Below are 19,636 nucleotides of genomic sequence, written 5' to 3'. Positions count from 1 at the left end.
GGAGGCCCAGAAGATTTATATTATTGTACTGTTAGACTAGACATCCTAATGGGTGGAATGGGGCATTGTAGAAGGAGCTGTTACTGCCAAAAAGATAGTGAGGTTTATGGAAGACGTATTCAGATCATGTTAACAGAAGTGCAGACCTTTATGAAAGAGAGGGCAATTGAGCACAAGAGAACTTCATTATATCACCCAATGGCAAATGGCCTAGTCGAGAGGATGAATGATTTTGTGAAGAGCATTATACAGTTGGCAATTGTGAATACTCTACCGTGGAAAGGCACATTAAAGGATGCCTTGAATACTTACAGGATGACTCCACACTCGGTCACGGAGGAGGAACGTTTCACGATAATGAGGGGAAGAATAGCTTCCAATAAACTTAGACCTGCGTGGTTGGTGTCAAGAGGCCACAAACAAATTGATATGGAGAAGATAGTAAAATGAGTGAAGGAAAAGCAAGCCAAATATAAAGAGTACTACGATACCAACACATGTGTACCAGAGAGTGAGATCAAAGGTGGTGACTGGATTCACGCCCAAGTGAGTGCTGAAAGGTCAATCTAAATTCAGGGCTCCTCAAAGAGTTGTGAAGTCATCAAGTAAATCTGCGATATTAGAAGATGGCAAGAGGTGGTCGTGTGACGATGTGGTGCCCTCGGAGCAGAACATGCCATCAGACGAGGACTGTATTGTGAAGAAAGCGCAAGTAGCGGTTAGGAATTCCAGAGGCCCTTGTGAAAGAGGTGGCATGTCACCTAAAAACAGAAGAATCATACAGAACTTCAAGAAAGACTTTATTTACTATTAGACTTTACATTCAGCTTCCGCCATGGTGTTGCTCCAACTCCACACCTGCTGCTCCTGTGGTACAGACTGTAGTTCCAAGATTTATATCCTTTTTGGAAATGTAGGTTTTTAATCTTTTGAAGATGTTTAATTCTGGAGTAGGTAGGGGTGAGTCCCATGTAATCCAGCCTGCTGAGCATTAGAATAGCGATGAGTGTTGTGGTCTAGGGAACAGTGAGATCGGTATGCTTCTCCGGATGTGGAAGAGGTTAAGCCAAGCTGCTATAGCAGTTGCAGTGAGCAGGTTTCTGGTGGCTGTCAAAGGGAATCCCAGATTTTGATCCTTGGTAGATGGGGTACTGAACTCCAACCGATAGCAGATAGGAAGTTAGTGATGGGAGAGCTGAGCTTGAGGATGAAGGGGGGGTGTGGGGATGATTGAGTGTTATCAGCAATTAAATTATATGAGAAAATTGGTTGATCCTAGAATGTCCTTGCAAATTAAAATGGGGTGCTGACACTCTAAATCTGTAAAATGGGGGTACAAAATAGACTGACGAGATTTTATTTTATCACAATCAATTATAGCAGTGAAGCTTTCAACAAATGCAACTGTTATTTCTTGTTTTAAGATTGATCGTTGCAATTTATTACATAAGTGACATTTGGTTTTAGCCTGCATGCCTGTAAAGAATTTCTGTAGTCCAACCCAATAAGCAGAGGAGGAGCACGGTACAATGACGCTTTGACATGATGGAGCTTTATTCATTTAGAGTTTGCAAATCGTCTCTGTTCACAGCAAAGCTCAACCCCAGCAAGGGGGCTCTTATGTGTGACCATGACATGTCAGTCTTGTTCCAGAAATAAATGTGTTATGTTGAAATTACTCTTCTCTGTATTGCGTACAGGTGTCGTAGCAGTTCTCTTCTGTGGAATCACACAAGCTCATTACACGTACAACAATTTGTCAGCAGAGTCGAGGAATCGAACCAAAGAGGTAAGTTACAGGCCGCCTGTTTTGTATTTTTGGTGTAAATGTAATGGAAAGGAAGTTGGAAAGAGCACAGCAGAGGAGAAGATAGCACATAGGAGAATGCAAGACCCAATGTAAACGAGTGATTGTGAGAATAAAGAGAGGACGATGGCAGAGAACAGGAAGAAGAGAGGATGGGAAACAAACATAGGATGTAAGAGTTATATACAAGTGCAGAAGGCAGATGTTGAACAATGCACGAGGAATAGAAAATAAGAGCTGAAATATTATTTTTGAGTTGGCACAAGAAAGATAAAAGGGAATCAAAGTTATTGGACAGAGAGACCCCTAATAACTGAATGTACGGTCATTTTTCTCTCCTTTCAGCTCTTTGAAGTCCTGCATTTCCTGGCAGAGAACTTCATATTTTCATACATGGGTTTAGCTTTGTTCACATTTCAGAAGCACGTCTTCAACCCCATCTTCATCGTTGGTGCCTTTGTATCCTTTGATCGCTGTACTCAGTAGTATTGTCTTCGGTATCTGTATGTCTTTGCATAACATGCAGCTCGTGTCTTTGCTGTGTTGTCTATTGGCTCTTTCAAAACACCCAACAGATGTTTGGCATGGCAGATGGAAGGACATTGATCACAGCAGCTGGCATTATGAGGCACACAGCTTTGAGGAGCCCAGGAAATCTTGTGTGGCTGCTAAGCCTATTAGTATTTTGTTGGCTTACTCTCATTCCATAATTACCTATTAAAGGATATTCCATTCACACTCACGAATTACAGAGAAATCTGTAATGAGCATTTAAGGCAGTGTATATACTATACAGCTCCAAACATTGAATCTGCTAAATGTGTACCACCATAATTGAAGGGTTTTGCGACTCAAGAAACCAGCCAAACACCTATGGTACAACAAAGGTTTGGCAAATCAAACTCCAGGACTGTCACTGGCTTGTTCTTCTATGAGGAAACCGTGAACAAAGGGGAAAGTGAACAAAAGGATGCCAATAATACACAGGGCCAGTGGGGCTGGAGAAGGAAACATGCTGTGTTTTCAGTGCACTATCAATGACTGTGATCACCCCAAATAATTTGAAAGGTGCAATTAGGGACATTCCCTCAAAGATTAAAGCTGTAAATGCACTCATACATAGTGATTCCAAGCATTAAAGGCATGGTCTAGTAAACATTTTTATTGTCCCTACGGGTCAGCCATGTTTTTTAAGCCTAAGTGACTCGATTTTAGAAAACTTTCCTATGGACCTTACCCGAGTTTTCGTCCATTAAACGCACGCGAAAACAAGCACCAGGGAGCCGCCATTTTCTGATAATCCTATCTTTTCCCCGATCGCCTTGGCTGACCTGCTTTTGCGGCACTAAATCAATTCCCCCGCCCCTGAGCCTGACATTATCAAAACATTCATATTTCCCGCCTCTCCCCGTGACGTTACTGTGCTGCGTAGGTAAACGCGCCCAGTCGTCTTCTGCGCGACTCCACACAGAACCCGGAAACCAACATAGATCACCTCAAAACACAGCGCGCCACAATTCGGAATATGAAACTGTACTTTACAATGAAACAGCAAAACGGTACATTTGGTAAAGTACATTTATTTGACATTAAATGTTTAGAGAATATTCAGCAATTGACATATGAACTCCGGAAGCCATTTATTTTCTTTTATCTGTATCCGCAATAACTGTTCCGTTTCATCTTGAGTCACACGCTGTTCCTTTATGGTACACAGGGTGTTCATTTTCGTAAAAAGAATCACTTTGGAAGCACGGTGAACCGCAAGGCTGTTCCATCAACTAGGCACTAGTCCAGCCTAAAGGTTGATATGTTGCTTCTAGCCACCAGTACAGTGTAAGGGCATGTGGACCCTTGGCGATCGTCCCATAATATGGTGATCGTGCTCCAGTTGTTGACACGAAGCTGCAGGTGTCTGCTGAAGAATCCATCCGCCGGTGTCTCAAACAGATGGCAGTGGCAGAAAGGAATCAAATACCTGTTATGAAAACAAAAAAATTATAATTAGTCTCGCTAGCCGAACTTCAATAATATTACTCATTTTATTTATTACGGCCGATCAGAAACTATTTGCTTGCAAGGATAGTTCAATGGAGTATGTTCGTCTCTAAAATCAATGCGAAAAGTAACGAGATAAATCGAGGCCAACACACAATGTTAAACGACAGTTAGTCTACATGCGTGAGGAATGATATGATATATGATATGGCATTTGTAACGCGCCTATACTCAAGTGTTTCTAGGCGTGACGAGGCAAGTGGGGAACAAGGGCAGACAGACAACGATCCTACTAGGCCAGGTGTCTTTCTGATCGCGCATGGGGAAGGGGTGTACATGGTTAGTTGAATACAAATTAAATAATAGGGCCAGCTGGTGGCAAGTGCAAGGTAAATGCCGGGAGAAGGGGCTGAAGGATACAGAGGCAGTCCCGTAGTGCAGGGAAAAGTGGCTGGGCCAAGGACCGAAAACGGTGAGACCAGTGGACCTGCATGCCCATGTGCCCACTACGAACAGTTTTACTTGCTTTTCCTAGCTCTTCATTCATTCATTTATTCATGCATCCATTCATTAAATCTTCATTCCGGTATAAAAGCGTGTAAAGATTTACTTACATTATATTTGAAATTTCCATTGTGTCTCTTCGTAATGCAGTCTGTAAAACGGACCGTGCTCTTGACAATGATTTTTCGTATACTGACCTAAAACTGAAACTCGGTCTAGTTTCTGAATTTTCTGCCTTATCGTCTCTTACGTTATTGCGCACTCCCTTCAAATGTAGTTCTTTCGGCATGGTCCCTGTCTCAAGGTCAAAAAACAATAGACCCTTATACTTCCAGTGCGACTTGTGGGCCTCATCTGGGCGCTGTCCTTCGCATTCTTTATTTGCAACATCACGTAGTATAGGCATCTGTGAGAACCTGAAGTTTAGAATCCATCTATGTAGTGCGCCTCAATGTGCAAATGCGAACTGGCTTCTCTCCCAAATGCCTCGGCCCGCTTGGCTGGCGCGTTCTAAGTGCCCCAATTTTGTCCCCGTTGTCTGCAAGCTTTGCAGCCCAAATTGAGACATTTAATTTTGGCGGAAGGTCAGGGAAAGTATAAAGTACCACAGGAGTTGAGTTAAAAGTGAGATTTATTGTTTGTTTGTTTGTTTTATTATTTGCAATACACAAGCCTCCCCTCCGTTAACAGTGCGCAGCATTTACATTTACATGAGATGAGACATGAGAAAAATATATACATACACATATGTGAGGTGAATAGAGAGAATTCAAAGATGACACCCAGCTTGTTCGCCACCCATGATGGTGAAGGTAGGGGTTAGGTTTACAGGTACACTGTACAATAACATTTATTTACAAAGACAATCATATTGCAATTATTTAAACCGGGATTTGTACTTCACAATCAGCTGTGCTTCGGGTAGGCATGGCACAGTCACAATGTTCGGTGGCAATGGATCACTGCTCTGCACAGAAACGTCCAAAATTCCATATCTGTGCTTCTCTAACACAGCAACAATAAGGACTTTCACAACGTCGAACTGCATTTCATCATAGACTGGTTTGATCACCCATTGCTTACTTCGTTTTGAAAACACCTTAGTGTAGCGAGGCATCCTTAATTTACCCTTAGTCCTAGATTGTTCACGTCCGACATTGCTGTTATGGGCCAAGACCGCTAGTAGAGTGTGATGTTTCATGCCCCGAAAGCTAAAATGCAAGCGCTTTGGCCTGTACTTTAGGCACATATTGTGGAACACCTCCAAATCACCTGTGTGACAGAATTCTGTCAGTCCTCTCAAATCTCTTGATAGAGTTTTGTCGAAAACAATCTTCTCAATGGCTTTGTGTGTCGGTGAAGATGGAATCAACCACTTCTTCTTCCGTGCCTCCCCTGGGGACAAAGGGCCATGTTCACATTGGTGGAAATGTTCATTTGCTGTCCAGCGGTGAACGTTGGTACAGTGGTGCATCAGTGACCGCCATTTTTCAACTCGTATTTCCACTGACCCCTCACAAGTTTTTGAGCTCCACCGAAGATGGTTGGTGATAGAATGTGACCACTGCAAAATACTTTCAAAACCTTTTTTTTTCCCTGCAGCCGAGATTTTCTTATTGATTGATTTAACAAGATGCCATACGTCAAATTGATGTTTAATATATGGGAACTGCTCTCCCATTGTCTTGGCAATTGAAACGTGTCTATCCGTGGCTATGAGGTCGATGTGCATTCCCCTCGATTGTAGATATTCCACTGATTTTATAAAACCTAGTTTCTCCATGGCCACTGAGGATGTGCATTGTGTTAACTGCACAACCACCAAACTCACAATTTTCTTACTATCCATGTCCTGAAAGTGGTAGGTGCAGTACTTGGCAGAAAATCCAGGGCTGTCGCACTGTCCATCGCCGGCTAGCCTGAATCGTTTGCCTTCGAATGTACTTGCTAGAGACAATTGTTCAATTTTCCAAGCATCACTAATGGCCGGAAACAGATAATCACGTTGGTATGTGTAGTACAGCGCTTTAGAAATGAAATGGAGTCCCACAAACTGAAAGAAAGCCTCTAACCTTCTAAAACTGGAGCCACTAAAAAGTGATGCAGCTGCACACAGTAGATTGCCTGCTGGCAGTTTCCCCAGCATCGGTTGTGCAGACCATGAGAACCTATGATTTAATCTACAGGCGGCATTTATTTTGACGTTACTGCCTTTTATTTGACGAGCCACATTAATCAATGGCTTCCCACATACTTTCCCTCTAATGGAATGCACACATTTCAGCATACTTATAATTTCCATCAAACAACTGTCGAATACAATGTATTTGCTCTCTTTCATTAGACTGTCATCCTGCGTCAACGTTGTTTCGGCCTTTGACGTTGTGGAGATTTCAACACATTGGAAAGTAATATCGCTGATATCAAGTTCTGATGCGTCTATGGAGGCTGCGGCTGGTTCATTCTCTGTCATTTCAACATCTATTACTTCAACATTGATGGGAGAACACAACAATGTCGACAGGTTTTTTGGTGGCAAATTTTTGGCGGGTGTAGATTGTGTAAATTGATCTGCAACTACTTCAGAGCTATCTTCAATACATTCAATAACATCTTGTTGTGGTGGTGCGGTCGCACTGTAGCTATGGTCCAATGCAACTTTGCTGTAGTCTCCAAACACAATTAATTCATGTTCTGGCCATTGGACATGAGCATCTCGAGCCTGAACACGCCTCGCCTCAATTAATAGTTCCTCCATAGTGTACACGGTCTGGCAAGCCACATCTCTCATTTGCTTCACTGTCTGTGTGTGTATAGTTCTGACACCCACAGGTAACTGGAGGAGAGATTGGAAAAGGGATGTTCAGTTTAAACACAAGATGGAGTGTAGTAGAATTGACTGGAAAAAAACATAAAATAGTCCCCAGCAAAAACATTTTTTTAAAGTTATGAACTGTTTGTAACTAACCTTTTTTTGTTTTTTTTTCTTTGCAACTTTTTTGACTCTACCTTCAACATCTGCACGCTGTAGCTCCGATTCGTTTTCGCATGTCCTCCCTTCCTCTTGCGCTGCAACGACTATATTTTCTGTATCCGCATAGACAGCACGGAATGAGGCTCCATCGTCTCCCTGAAACATAGTACTTACATTACTATGTATCAAAATATTGTTAGCATAAAACACACGTGAGGACGAACACACAGGTACATCTCAATAGCCAAATACGATTTAAACATTGTGTGCAACAATCAAATGACAAGTATTCGACCAGTGATGATCTATTTCGATGGAACTGTCAGTATCCATACCTCTGGCTCTGCATGGACTGCCATGAATGGTTGTATTGGAGAGGAGGCATCCGCATCTCCCTGAAACACAGTACTTGCATTAGTATGCTTTTCAATATTGGAAACACAACACACACTTGGGGTCGACGGCACAGGTACATATAAAGAGATAACCACAAATGATGCATTGTCCAAAAGAATCAAGGAAAATCCAAATATGATCACATTTCATTGACTTATTTCAACGATTCCTTTACATCTGCATCATCTAAATGAGATGTTGTGATTGTGGTGGAAGCTCCGTCGTCTCCCTGACACACATTACTTGGATTAGTATGGTTTTCAATATTGGAAACATAACACACACTTGAGGTCGAACGCACAGGTACATATAAAGAGATAACCGCGAAAGATGCATTGTCCAAAAGAATCAAGGAAAATCCAAATATGATCACATTTCATCGACTTATTTCAACGATTCCTTTACATCTGCATCATCTAAATGAGATGTGATTGTGGTGGAAGCTTCGTCGTCTCCCTGAAACACAGCACTTGCGTTAATAGGGAAGAAAGTATAGCAAATGGAATCACGTTATATGATCACGCATGATGGAGCTGTCATTATCCATACCTCGTGCTGCTGAAGAATATCTATGGATGTTGCAAATGTAGAGCGCACTTCCGAAAGCTGTTGCGCCGATTTGTATACTTGAATGTCAGGCTCTGCATCAAGTGCAGGGGTTGACGCCCCATCAACTGCCTGAAACATAGTACTTGCATTAGTGAGGATTACAATTGTGAAAACATAACACACACCTGGGGTCGACAGCACAGGTACATATCAACGGCTAACCACGAATGAAACATTGTGTAGAACAATCAAACAACAAGAATTCCAGCTCTGATGATGATGCTCGATGGAGCTGTCAGTATCCATTCCTCCTGATGTTGAAAAACATCTAGAAATGTTGTAGATGTGGTGGACGCTTCAGCATCTCCCTGAAAGACAGTACTTGCATTAGTATGGATAACACTAATTATAACTGAAAACAAACACCAGTGGACGATAACTAAGGTGTATATCAATTGGAAAGCAGTAACCAAACATTCGGTAAAATAATTACACGATAGAATAAAACTATTACTTGACATGCATAAAACAAGTATGTAGCGGATTAGCCTAGTAAGATTACCTGATACACGCTAGAAGTGGTTGATAACTGCGACCACTTCAAGGATGTAGAATGTTCTTGCTTCAGATTCAAGGGATAGTCAAGAAGTTGTAAAGGTCAATTAATGATTGATAATGAAATGCCAATATTAAAAATAGCCATGTAAGCCGACAGAATACTTGAAAAATGCTCAATACAGCACAGTTCCCTGTCCCCATATATATATATACATTGCGTTTGTGGGTTATGAAATCGAAAAAGAATATATTGATAAATGTCATTATTCAAAAAACTATACTCATATCAATATCGAAATTATTACAAGGGATAGAACACCTACAATATCAATTAATCCATTTGCTTACACACTACCGCAAGGCCGAAAGCTAAATCCAGACACTAGACTCACCGGTGGCGGAATGTGGACGAATAGAGTGGGAATAGCGTTTTCGCGCAATTTCCGTGTCGTTCGCCGTTTATTCTTCTTTGTTACCCAAGAAGTTGTGTACATGTCCAAGGAAAAGTGCCGGCTGCAGATGCGGTATCGATCACCCCTCTTGTCCTCTAAGACTTGTTGGACTCTACTTTCCAGCTCATCCAGTGGATATCCGCAATGTCTGACCCATTCTCTTATTCGATCAGCAGTTTTCGGGAATACATGCATTGTAGTTCCTTCAGATTTCGCATGGGTCTTCGAAGGGCAACCGCTAATCGAACAGGCAGGCAATGTTGATAAATCTGAAAAGTAAATATCGACATTATTATACAATCTTCAAGAGTAAAGATTTGATACAAAAGTAAATGAATCATACAATGATCAATGCAAGGTTTGTTTTGGTCGCAGGAACTATGCCAGTTCATTATGTGCTGCTTAGTATTTGCATAAGTTGCAGAAATGTATAATTGATGTGACTGAAATCTGAACATGTGACTCGTCCATTGGATGTTCTGTCTTGCACGAGAAGGAAACATGCTTACATTATAGACTGGACCCCCGAAGGATGCAATTCAATGACAATAGACACAGATGAAAATAAATAGATCTATTGATAGCATAGCAATGGAAACTCAAGTCAATACCAATGAGACCAATGAACATAGCACTATTGTGTACTCTACTCGAAAATAGATAGAAATTTAAAAATCTGCGAAATATGACCAGGATACATGGCCTTACCTTGACCAACAAACAGTTGGATTCAGCAAGCAGAGCAGTATGTTGCGGGAGAATAGGTGGATGGCCACAGGTAGCGCACTGATGGGTATGCTCGAAGCGGTCACAGAAGTTCACGGATAGCACGACGACAAGCAGATTAGCATAGATCTCAGTGGTTCCCAGGTAGCACGTTCAGGAGTTGACTTGCAAAGCACAAAGATGTTCTCATGAGACATATCGAGTGGTTTTTAAAGTATTAGAAACTGGGGTGTGTTTGTGAATGAATGACGTGTGTATGTCGTGGTATTAGGGGGGCGTCCTGCTTGAAGGGGAGGCCTGCCTGGAGACACGGGGTCTGAGGAGGCCATGTGACCGATGGCCCCTTGGCGTGGGACACCTTTTGAAGTGTACATGCTGTTTGGCACCTTAGCCTTTCGCGCCCCTGACAGCCTCCATGCCAGCGCTCATCCCCGGGTGTGAACCGCCTTTGATAGAGGGGGGTGGGATGCATGGGCCTGGGGCGTGCAGATAAGGCACAGGAAGACTGCTGAATGGAGACACACTTATGTGGATAGCAGGGGGGCGGCCTGCTTCAAGGGGAGGCCTGGCTGGAGACACGGGGTCTGAGGAGGCCATGTGACCGATGGCCCCTTGGCGTGGGACACATTTTGAAGTGTACATGTAGTTTGGCACCTTGGTCGTTTGCGCCCGTCACAGCCCCCCATGCCAGCGCGCATCCACCGGCGCGAACCGCCTTTGATACAGGGGGGTGGGATGGATGGCCCTGGGGCGTGCAGATAAGGCACAGGAAGACTGCTGAATGGAGACACACTTATGTGGATAGCAGGGGGGCGGCCTGCTTCAAGGGGAGGCCTGGCTGGAGACACGGGGTCTGAGGAGGCCATGTGACCGATGGCCCCTTGGCGTGGGACACCTTTTGAAGTGTACATGTAGTTTGGCACCTTGGCCTTTCGCGCCCCTGCCAGCCCCCCATGCCAGCGCGCATCCACCGGCGCGAACCGCCTTTATATCAATATACAGTATATCGCCTTTATATCAATGATAGTATATCGTTGCTTATCAATAACAAATGCCACATACCGGAGATTCTTGTGAGCACAGACCCACACTTCAACCGGTGTATTATAGTGGTCAAGACTGTATAATCCAATGGTAAATGTTAGTATAGATATATGTGTGACTTTTATAGAGACATAACCTACTGAAAGACTTTGAACAAGTGTGTTTTAGTGCATGCATTATCGAGAATATGTTATGTTAGCTTAGATAGATAGTGACCACCCTGCTTCACAGCAACCAGACCTTCACCCATTCGGAGCACAGATGTCTGACGTCCATCCTTGAAAGGAGGCACACTTGATTCATTTAAAAAATCGAGACAACCGTTGTTAAAATATATGTGGTGTTTTATTTTGTATCTTATTTCCATGACACAAAAATACAAGACTTTAAAGATTATACAGGTCAGGTTGCAGCACAGCGAGAGAAAATCCCCTGTACTGACCGCTGTCACTCGGGAACGTTTCTCTAATGGCACGAACGGCACAGGCGGGTATCACTCTTCGAACGCGGTGTCCAAGCCTCCCGTGAAGCCACCATGTAAAGGAACGATAGGCCACCAGCCTGTACCACCTGTGAAAAGGAATGAAACAAACTGTTTTTAAATTACCAAGATAAGTTTAATAAACGTTTGTTGTCAATGACAATTCTTGTAACTAATGGCATTTTACACGGACAAATGCTATCTAGACAATGCACACTATTCAACGACTTACATGCGTTACAATGATATGTAGATGTAATTTTGGATATAGTAGAAGACCATGAAATAGGAGTGGCATGACAAGCAGAGTATACTTACTCGTTACTCAGATTACGAGGACGAACAGTTGCTCGAAGTTCTTGCATAAGCACCATCATTATTCTCAACACGGCCCGTGAGAGGCAGGCTGCCCTGAAGTCTGGCAGCTCGGTGATGCATTGCGGTCGTGGCTCGCCTTCCGAAATGTAGGCCAGGCATCCCGAGTTTTCTCGGCAGCAGCAGTTCTCGTCCTCAGTTGGCATTAGCTCGCACCGATTGCATGTGCACCAGGTGGAGACGCCGTCCATTCGACTTGGCCCAGGCTCTTCCTCTGTTGATTCGTCCTGCCAACTGCCGTCCGAATCCCCATCGTTTTCGCGTGCTTCCCTTTCCAGTAGTTCCTCCTCAGTATACTCGGGCTCGTACATGTAGGCCATTATTGTAGCCATTGTGTGTTAAACAAACTAAATTAATTTATAGCGGTGGTACTGGTATCTGTTTGCACGGGCTACACGCGGCGAAGGTAGCTGACCAGAGCACTGAAACGAGTCACAGAATACTCAAAATAACACAGAGAGAGGAATGGAATCGAAAATCGGCTGCTGTGTGTTGTGAAACGGTCTGTTTATACTTATTGAGGAAAGAGGCGTCCTGCCATTTCCATGGCGACACGTCATTAGCTGAAGCGCAGCGAATGTTGACACGAGACGTGCTTTGGCGTTGGGAAATGGGCGGTACGAGTCTGCTGATGACAGGCTCAGGGGCGGGGGAATTGATTTAGTGCAGCAAAAGCAGGTCAGCCAGGACGATCGGGGAAAAGATAGGATTATCAGAAAATGGCGGCTCCCTGGTGCTTGTTTTCGCGTGCGTTTAATGGACGAAAACCCGGGTAAGGTCCATAGGAAAGTTTTCTAAAATCGAGCCACTTAGGCTTAAAAAAACATGGCCGACCCGTAGGGACAATAACATTTTTTACTAGACCATGCCTTTAAGTGCCAAAATAATGTCTTGCCGATTGGCTTTCGTGGATAGTAATGTGGGTTCAATGGTGAAGATATAAGCTAGGGTTTTGGTGCCTCGCTCAGTAGTGCTTTTTCAGACAAGCTTCTCCTTCTACTTGAGTCTCACCACCTCTGCCTGCACCCTAACTCCTACCACTGCCTCTGGACTTCCACTCTTGTGCCCTAACATTATCCCCACCTCCTCCAACCAACCTTCTTCTGATGTTACCCATGTTCTCTTATTCGCTTTCAACTATCCCCACAGTCTCCTGCTCTCGCTCACTCTTTCCTTGGCACTCTTAGCACTCATCACCTCCTCCTGGTCTCCATTGATGCCATCTCTCCACTCAACTCTGCTCTGTGTCCAGAGAGCCTCTGCTTCTTACGCCGCTCTCCAGTCATATCCTTCTTCAAACATGAGCCTCAGGCTCTTACAACCTACTCTGAGCAACTGGGGTGGGGTGCTTTATACTGTGTTCTCGCCTCTTACTGGGTGGGTCTTCCAGGGAAAGTCTGCACCTGAATCTTGTAATTGGGTGAGGGTTGGGATTGGTCATTATAGCCAATTGCACCTGAGTCTGCTTTGGGCTCACAGGGTTGAGCCAAGCCTATAACCGGTCTGCTATCTTGATTTTTTATCTTTCTCACCTGATTCTCATGGGTACTGTCATTTTCTGTGCAGAGCTCTTTGGCTTTCCCACCTTGTGTTTGAGTCTTGTAATGCACTGGTAAGAGTTTAAAACTATGTTTTTCATTGAGTGAGCATGGAAATAGGAACATTTTGTACCTGGCATAAGAATTGCATGTCAGGGAACAATGCTTCTGAAACTTTGCACCCCGCGCTAAATTCTCAGCATTCGGGAGGTCATGATTTGGGAACATTATACCTGTGAAACTGCTTTGATCACTGCGGGTCCCACAAATTTTATGAAATGTGTCTTTTCTTTATCCGGTGAAGCTGCAACAGTATCCAAACACTTGCTATCCTCGTCAAGATCCAAAAACTAATTTCCTGTAAAGGGAAAGCTTTCGTTTTCTCTGTCGGAGTTCTGGATCTGGATTGTGAGAAACCTGAAGGTGTCTCCCTGGTTAGTTCCCAGGGATCTGTCATCCAGGTGGCGGCCAGGGCACGGCCATCGCTATTGGATCCAGTTCTTGTGGGTGGGGGGGATGGGTCACCTGGATGGGGGGTCCTCAGAGAGTGGGAGTGGGACACCAACAGGTGAGACACGGTATCCCCCTTCTTTCAACACCTTTTCCCCATTTTACCATGTAGGATATTCTAAAACACTGCTCCCCCTTTTCCGACACGAACACTTTTGCACAAGACGAAAGACAACCGACTGACACTAGAGTCGGGTTAGGCAAAGTCAGGCAATTGACCAAATTCACACACACCTGGCGTCCCTTTCCCTTCCCCAAAAGGATAAAAGGCAGAGCACGAGAGCAAAGGACGAGCAAGGCAGACCGCACGACATGAGAGCCAACTCGGCAGAGCAGTTCAAGAGGAGGAGAAAGACAGCGCATACCAAGAGGGGGACAAGGAGGGAAGCAACCTTGCCCTTTCTAACCAAGGCCTGTGAAACCTCTGCAGAAGGAATCGGAAGATCGCAAACAATAGCCAGCATGTGTTGCGGAAGATGTCAACGGTACAGGAGACCCTCCTCAGCTGATTACCAAGCCAGAGAAAGATGCTTGTCTCTGTTGTATCAACCATGACTCCAAAGAGAAAGAAAGCCAAGCAGTTCTTCACAGCCTGTGAGTGGAGGGTAGAGTCAATAAGAAACCAAACTGTGTTGAACGAAATGTAGCAAACAGCTAATTGAACTTTGAAAGCATAAAGAGCAATTGATGTATAAGGGGGAAAACCAGAAACCGAGGAGTCTGGCACCACGTGGGGCTCTCTCAGGTAGCTCTGGACGATTACCCAAATGTTGAAACTAATAGAACCAGAAGGCCTTGGGAAAGGTGAGAAGAAGGGTCGAAGTGGTCATACAGGGCTTTTGTAAAATCCTTTGTACAGTCAAAAGTCTTTGGCTGACAGATGATTGTGAAGTTAAGTGAAGTGAATCCAGTATCATAAGAATTGGGGAAGTGAATCCTGCATCCTAAGAGTTAATTGAGAAAAGATTGGCAAGAGTGAACCCGGCAGAGGGATGCTAACAAAAAGGGGCAAGGCCTGAAGTCCCTATGAACAGTGTATTGACAGGAGTGAACCCGACGAGAGATGTCCACAGTGAACTGTTTTACAAAATTTGGCAAGAGTGAACCCGGTAGAGGGAGGCCGATAAAAAGGGGCAAAGCCTGAAGAATTGTTTAAAAAGACACTAAGATTTGTGAATGCAAAGAGTATAGTAAGACCAGGGGACGTGGATTGTCCCCCTTGGCATTTGGATCCGAGCCCGGCAGAGGGAGATGCCAAAAGAAGGGCATGAGCACGATTGAGGGAAGCGTAAGGGTCCGAGCCTGAAAGAGTGAGATTCAGGGGTGGAAAGTCATCACCTGAAGTCCATTTGGAAAGGAACTTTTTGTTTGTTTGTTTTTTTTTAACAGATCACGCCCTCGAAGGCAAGAGACTTTTATTGAAAGGAAACGTAACCATCGAAGAACCTGATAGCTGGTACGAAACTGTCGTCTCATGCTGGGAAGGTTCAAGTGTGTGCTCTGCTCAGGAGATTCACCTTGTCCCATGCTCAAAACGTGGGGAAGGAAGACCCCTGGCAATCACATCGTGACTTATTATTTGTGAACACTACTTTCTTTATTGAAAACCCTATCCCACACTCTTTCTGTAATTAGTTATAAGGATTTAGCAATAGTTTTTTTTAGTATAGGCCTTTTACTTTGACAAGACGCCACAAGGACTGCCTTACTTTTCATTTGATGGTCAAAGCTTGCTCCCATCTTATGTGTAGGTTAGGCGTTTTTCCACCCTGCATTTACTATTTAGTGAACACCCTTGAACTGTGATCACTTGTGTCTATCTTTACTGTTGCCACCATGCATTCCTTACAGGATACAGAGAGCTTCAGACTCTCATTTGGTAGGGGGTGTGTTTGGGCACAGTCAAAGCTTTTACCACTTACCTGTGTTACTGGTTTAATGGGGGGGCATTTGGCATAGCACTGTGATTGTTCCACGCCTTGTGAATCGACCATGGTGGGGTGAACAGAGGATCCTGCCCTTACTGCCCCCTCAGCCCACTACCCACTCATTCGAGAAACCAACTGGCCACATGAGCGGCGGTCCCCAGAACGAGGCAGAGAACTTCATCAGAATGCCTATGGGACCTAAGGGTTTATCTACAACAGAAAAGTGTGTTTTTATCTAGGAACTATCTAAATAAGAAGGGTCGGGATGGGTGAATCTATAAGGTGTCAGAGTTTTCTCTCTGATCTTTCTAACAGGGATACTGGCCTCTCTCTAAATCTCTTGCTTCTTTTTCCAAATCAGTCACAGTGATATAGCTCCAAGCTTCCTTCTTGGCCCATATCACAGTCACAGGGGGTATATTGTTCATCTTGATGCTTGGGCCAAATTATAGTCACAAAAGGGAACGCCAAGAGGAATTGGAAGGGGGCGCTGTAGCTCTCACACTGTATTGCCTCCAGGTAGCTCATCGCTCCCATGAGTCAAAGGTCCCTGGCAGTCCAGCTTTCCTTGGATGCAAAGTCCACTCCAGTTTGTAGGGCAGGGCCAAGCACCTGACTTTCTCATACCTAAGAGGTGATGAGCCACTGAATTAGAGGGTTTCAAGATGTTGACCCATGGGGGTTGAAGAAATCCGAACAAAATCTTGGTGGCAACGAGGCTCTGAGCCAGTCGGTGTCATGACATTCAGCGTGATGAGGTAAGCTTGAGTGAACCTGAGAAGTAATGATACAGTAGGCAGGGGGTTAAAGAAACCCTGACAAAAAAAGGGGAATGAGAAAGTGCTTAATGATGGAAGTACAAAAGCCAGAGCCCTGAGAGGTGTGGGAAGTTTGGAGCAACGAGGAACTGAAACACCTGTCTGACCCAACCTGGAGCAGTTTATATTAATCACAATTGTGTATTGAAAGGTGGTACAAAGCATGTGTATAAATGGAAGAAAAGAAAGAAAATAACCCATATTCAACATTGTCGGTTCCAATAGCTATGTGTAAAATGCTGGAATAGTCAATACATTTAGCGAAACTGGTCGCAAGTCTTCAACTCGAGACAAAGGTTCCAAGGCTAGAAACATTTCCCAGTGGTCTGAGTGCCAAGGGAGAGTACAACTTACTCTGTGACAACGAGAAAATAAACCAGATGGTGCTAAAAGGTAAGGAATGTTGGAATTCAGAAGGAGCTGAGGCCCAGGATAAAATGGGCACTCAACAATGTACACATTTTAAAAGAAAAATGTTATTGGGTTTTGTGGATACATAAAAGCATATAACATTACAATGTAGCATTTTGTTGTGTTAGATTCCGCTAACACACCCCTCCCTCAACCCAACTCTTTAACAAAAACAGAGTCATAAGAGGTTGCAGGCGTCCTAGGTCAAGAGTTTGTAAGGGTGATGTGTCTCCACAATGCACACCTAAGGGTGAGATAAAAATAAATAGGAAACTGTGAAATTCTTGATTTACAAAATAGACCCGTGGGGATATGTCTGTCTTGAAGGCAGTGATTTTAGTTATGGAAGCAAAGATTAAGTGTTATTGTCAGGGTTAATGAAGTGGAATCTGAGATTAAAGACACTTGTGGAGGCTACTGTGAGGGGTCAGAATTGTGAGGCGGCCAACTTTGTGAAGATTTTTCAAAAGAAGTAATTTTATTAACTCAAAAGGTTTGATAAAAGCCTCACTATTCCTACCCTGATGAGGATTTACCTGCCTAAAATAAACTAAAGGAGACACTCTACCTCTAACAACCGGTTTCTGTCCCTCGCACTTATACATACAACAACTCAACAAGGTAATATATATATATATAGCAGTTCCTAAAGCAACAAATATAACAGTTAAGTTCACATCATGATAAGTCATTCCTCAAAATCTGGGTGAATTCCCCTCCCCAGATTCACGCAGGATTCTGTTCAACAGTTTCAAAAAGATAAGGAAATCCTGTCTTGTAACAAAGTTCCAATGCACTTCTTTTGATTCCAACTTGACAACAAAAGTTCCAATAGTTCATAATTGTTCAACAAGGTTTCTCCTCTTTACACTTCAAAGCAACTTCTTCTCATTAACCAAGGCTACTTCCTTATGTCATTAGGTTCAACAAAGTTATCTTGGTCTGGATTTTTCTGCAACAGTTCACAACACTTGTTTTAGCAATATGTGAGACTCCTGCAGCAGTTCATACACACTTGCTTCAGCAATGTTAATGTGTCAGGATGTTTCTTTAACAGTTCACAAAAACACTTCAGTGGTTATTCAACTTCTTCAAGATATTTACCACACCACAGTACTTCAATGACTTCCACCTGCTCCACTCACCTGCCTGGCCTACTACTACAAAGTCCTCTGCCCTGGTGCACTCTCACACTTCTTTGACTTTGGCAATGTGGGTTTAAGTCAGTTCCTCTTATGACCTTCTTTATATATGGGCAATATGTTTTACAAACACTTGAATTCTTCTCTCTTGACTTTGACAATGTTGTTTTTTTATAATTTGCCTTGGAATTATTCTCTTTTGGCTTTGGCAATATTTCTTTGTAATGTTTTCTCAGGTAATTGCCTTTTCTTGTGGTTGGCCTTTATTTTGGCCCATACAATCACACCCATACCCCTTTGCTCTGTTGGTGAAGCTATTAGCATGAGGCCTCCTTCTTTTTATATCAGCTTGCTTCTCACATTAATTATTAGTCAGCTTCACATTAGTTCGGTATTCAAAACAAGGGTTAATTGTCCAGTTCACTTTCTTTATAATGGGTCTCTTCGAGGACTCGGTCTTGCTCAGCTGGCGATTACGGAGTGCTGTGGGGTCACAACTCAACAGTGAATTTACCGGGTCTGGCATGCACGTCCGCCTGCACCGCTGCCTCCAGGACATCTGCTTCTTGGCGCAACCCGGCAACCTGTTTCCTTCTGTCCCCTGCAGCCCGCACCACTTGGAAAAGGAGCTTCCTCTGCTCCAGAGGCTCTCTGGTGCTTGCCTGCGTGGAAAGCTTACAAAGTGTACGCGTCCCGCCGCGCAACACATTTCAGGTCTCCAGGGGGAAAGCTTCCAATGTCAATGCTTCCTGCTGTGTGACCTCTGCAATGAAGATTTAAGGAGGAAGAGACCCTGTCAGGACCTGCAACTGCTCGACATTTGCCAGTGGTCCCAGCGTCTGTTTCCCTCCAGATTCTTCCTCTGCTTCTGCTGCAACGTGGCTAGACCACGACTACTCCACCTTCTGCTGCTGCTACTCTTCTCCATGGCCTTCACCTGAGGGGGCCTTTTATGCTTCCCCGTGTCTATTACATGTGGGTCATTATCCCTAATATGCTGCAACTTGCAGTCTTGTGCCTCTGCAGCCCTCTTCTTCGTCCCAGTACTTTTGGAATTGTGGTAATTGTGGAACTTGGGGTTCACAATGCGAAGATCAGCTTTTCCAATGAAAGGATGAACATCATGTTCATTTCTTTCCTTATTTATATTCCTTAAAGCAGTATTATATGTATTTAATGAAGTATTTAATTTTACTGGGGAGCTATGGTTTTCAGTTTAATTTGGTAATTTCTAAAGACTCATTTTTAATATTCTCAGAGGATCATAGACGCTTCCATCCTTTTGAATGTCAGTGATTTTACAAGGAGTTTTCTTACCCTCACTACACAACTGGTTATGATGGTTTTCACCCACATTTAAATAGTAAGCTTGGGTACATAGAAGTTTTCTCTCACAGCAGGGCAACACATATTCTGATATCACTG

General features: G+C 43.7%; 1 protein-coding gene across 1 annotated transcript in view; it reads left to right on the top strand.

Moving 5' to 3' along the window:
• SLC9A7 (solute carrier family 9 member A7) overlaps positions 1-19,636 on the top strand; it is an 889,600-nt gene that overhangs the window by 511,189 nt on the left and 358,775 nt on the right. Inside the window, exons 9-10 of the mRNA XM_069636615.1 lie at positions 1,701-1,789; positions 2,153-2,266. Of these exons, the coding sequence (XP_069492716.1) occupies positions 1,701-1,789; positions 2,153-2,266 (203 nt within the window). The remainder of the gene's footprint in view (positions 1-1,700; positions 1,790-2,152; positions 2,267-19,636) is intronic.

The sequence above is a fragment of the Ambystoma mexicanum genome, chromosome 7p, assembly GCF_040938575.1.
Source record: "Ambystoma mexicanum isolate Mex_15411 chromosome 7p, UKY_AmexF1_1, whole genome shotgun sequence".
In the NCBI taxonomy this organism is placed as follows: Eukaryota; Metazoa; Chordata; class Amphibia; order Caudata; family Ambystomatidae; genus Ambystoma; species Ambystoma mexicanum.
Note: the sequence above shows the minus strand (reverse complement) of the source record. Positions and strands in the feature narration are given on the sequence as shown.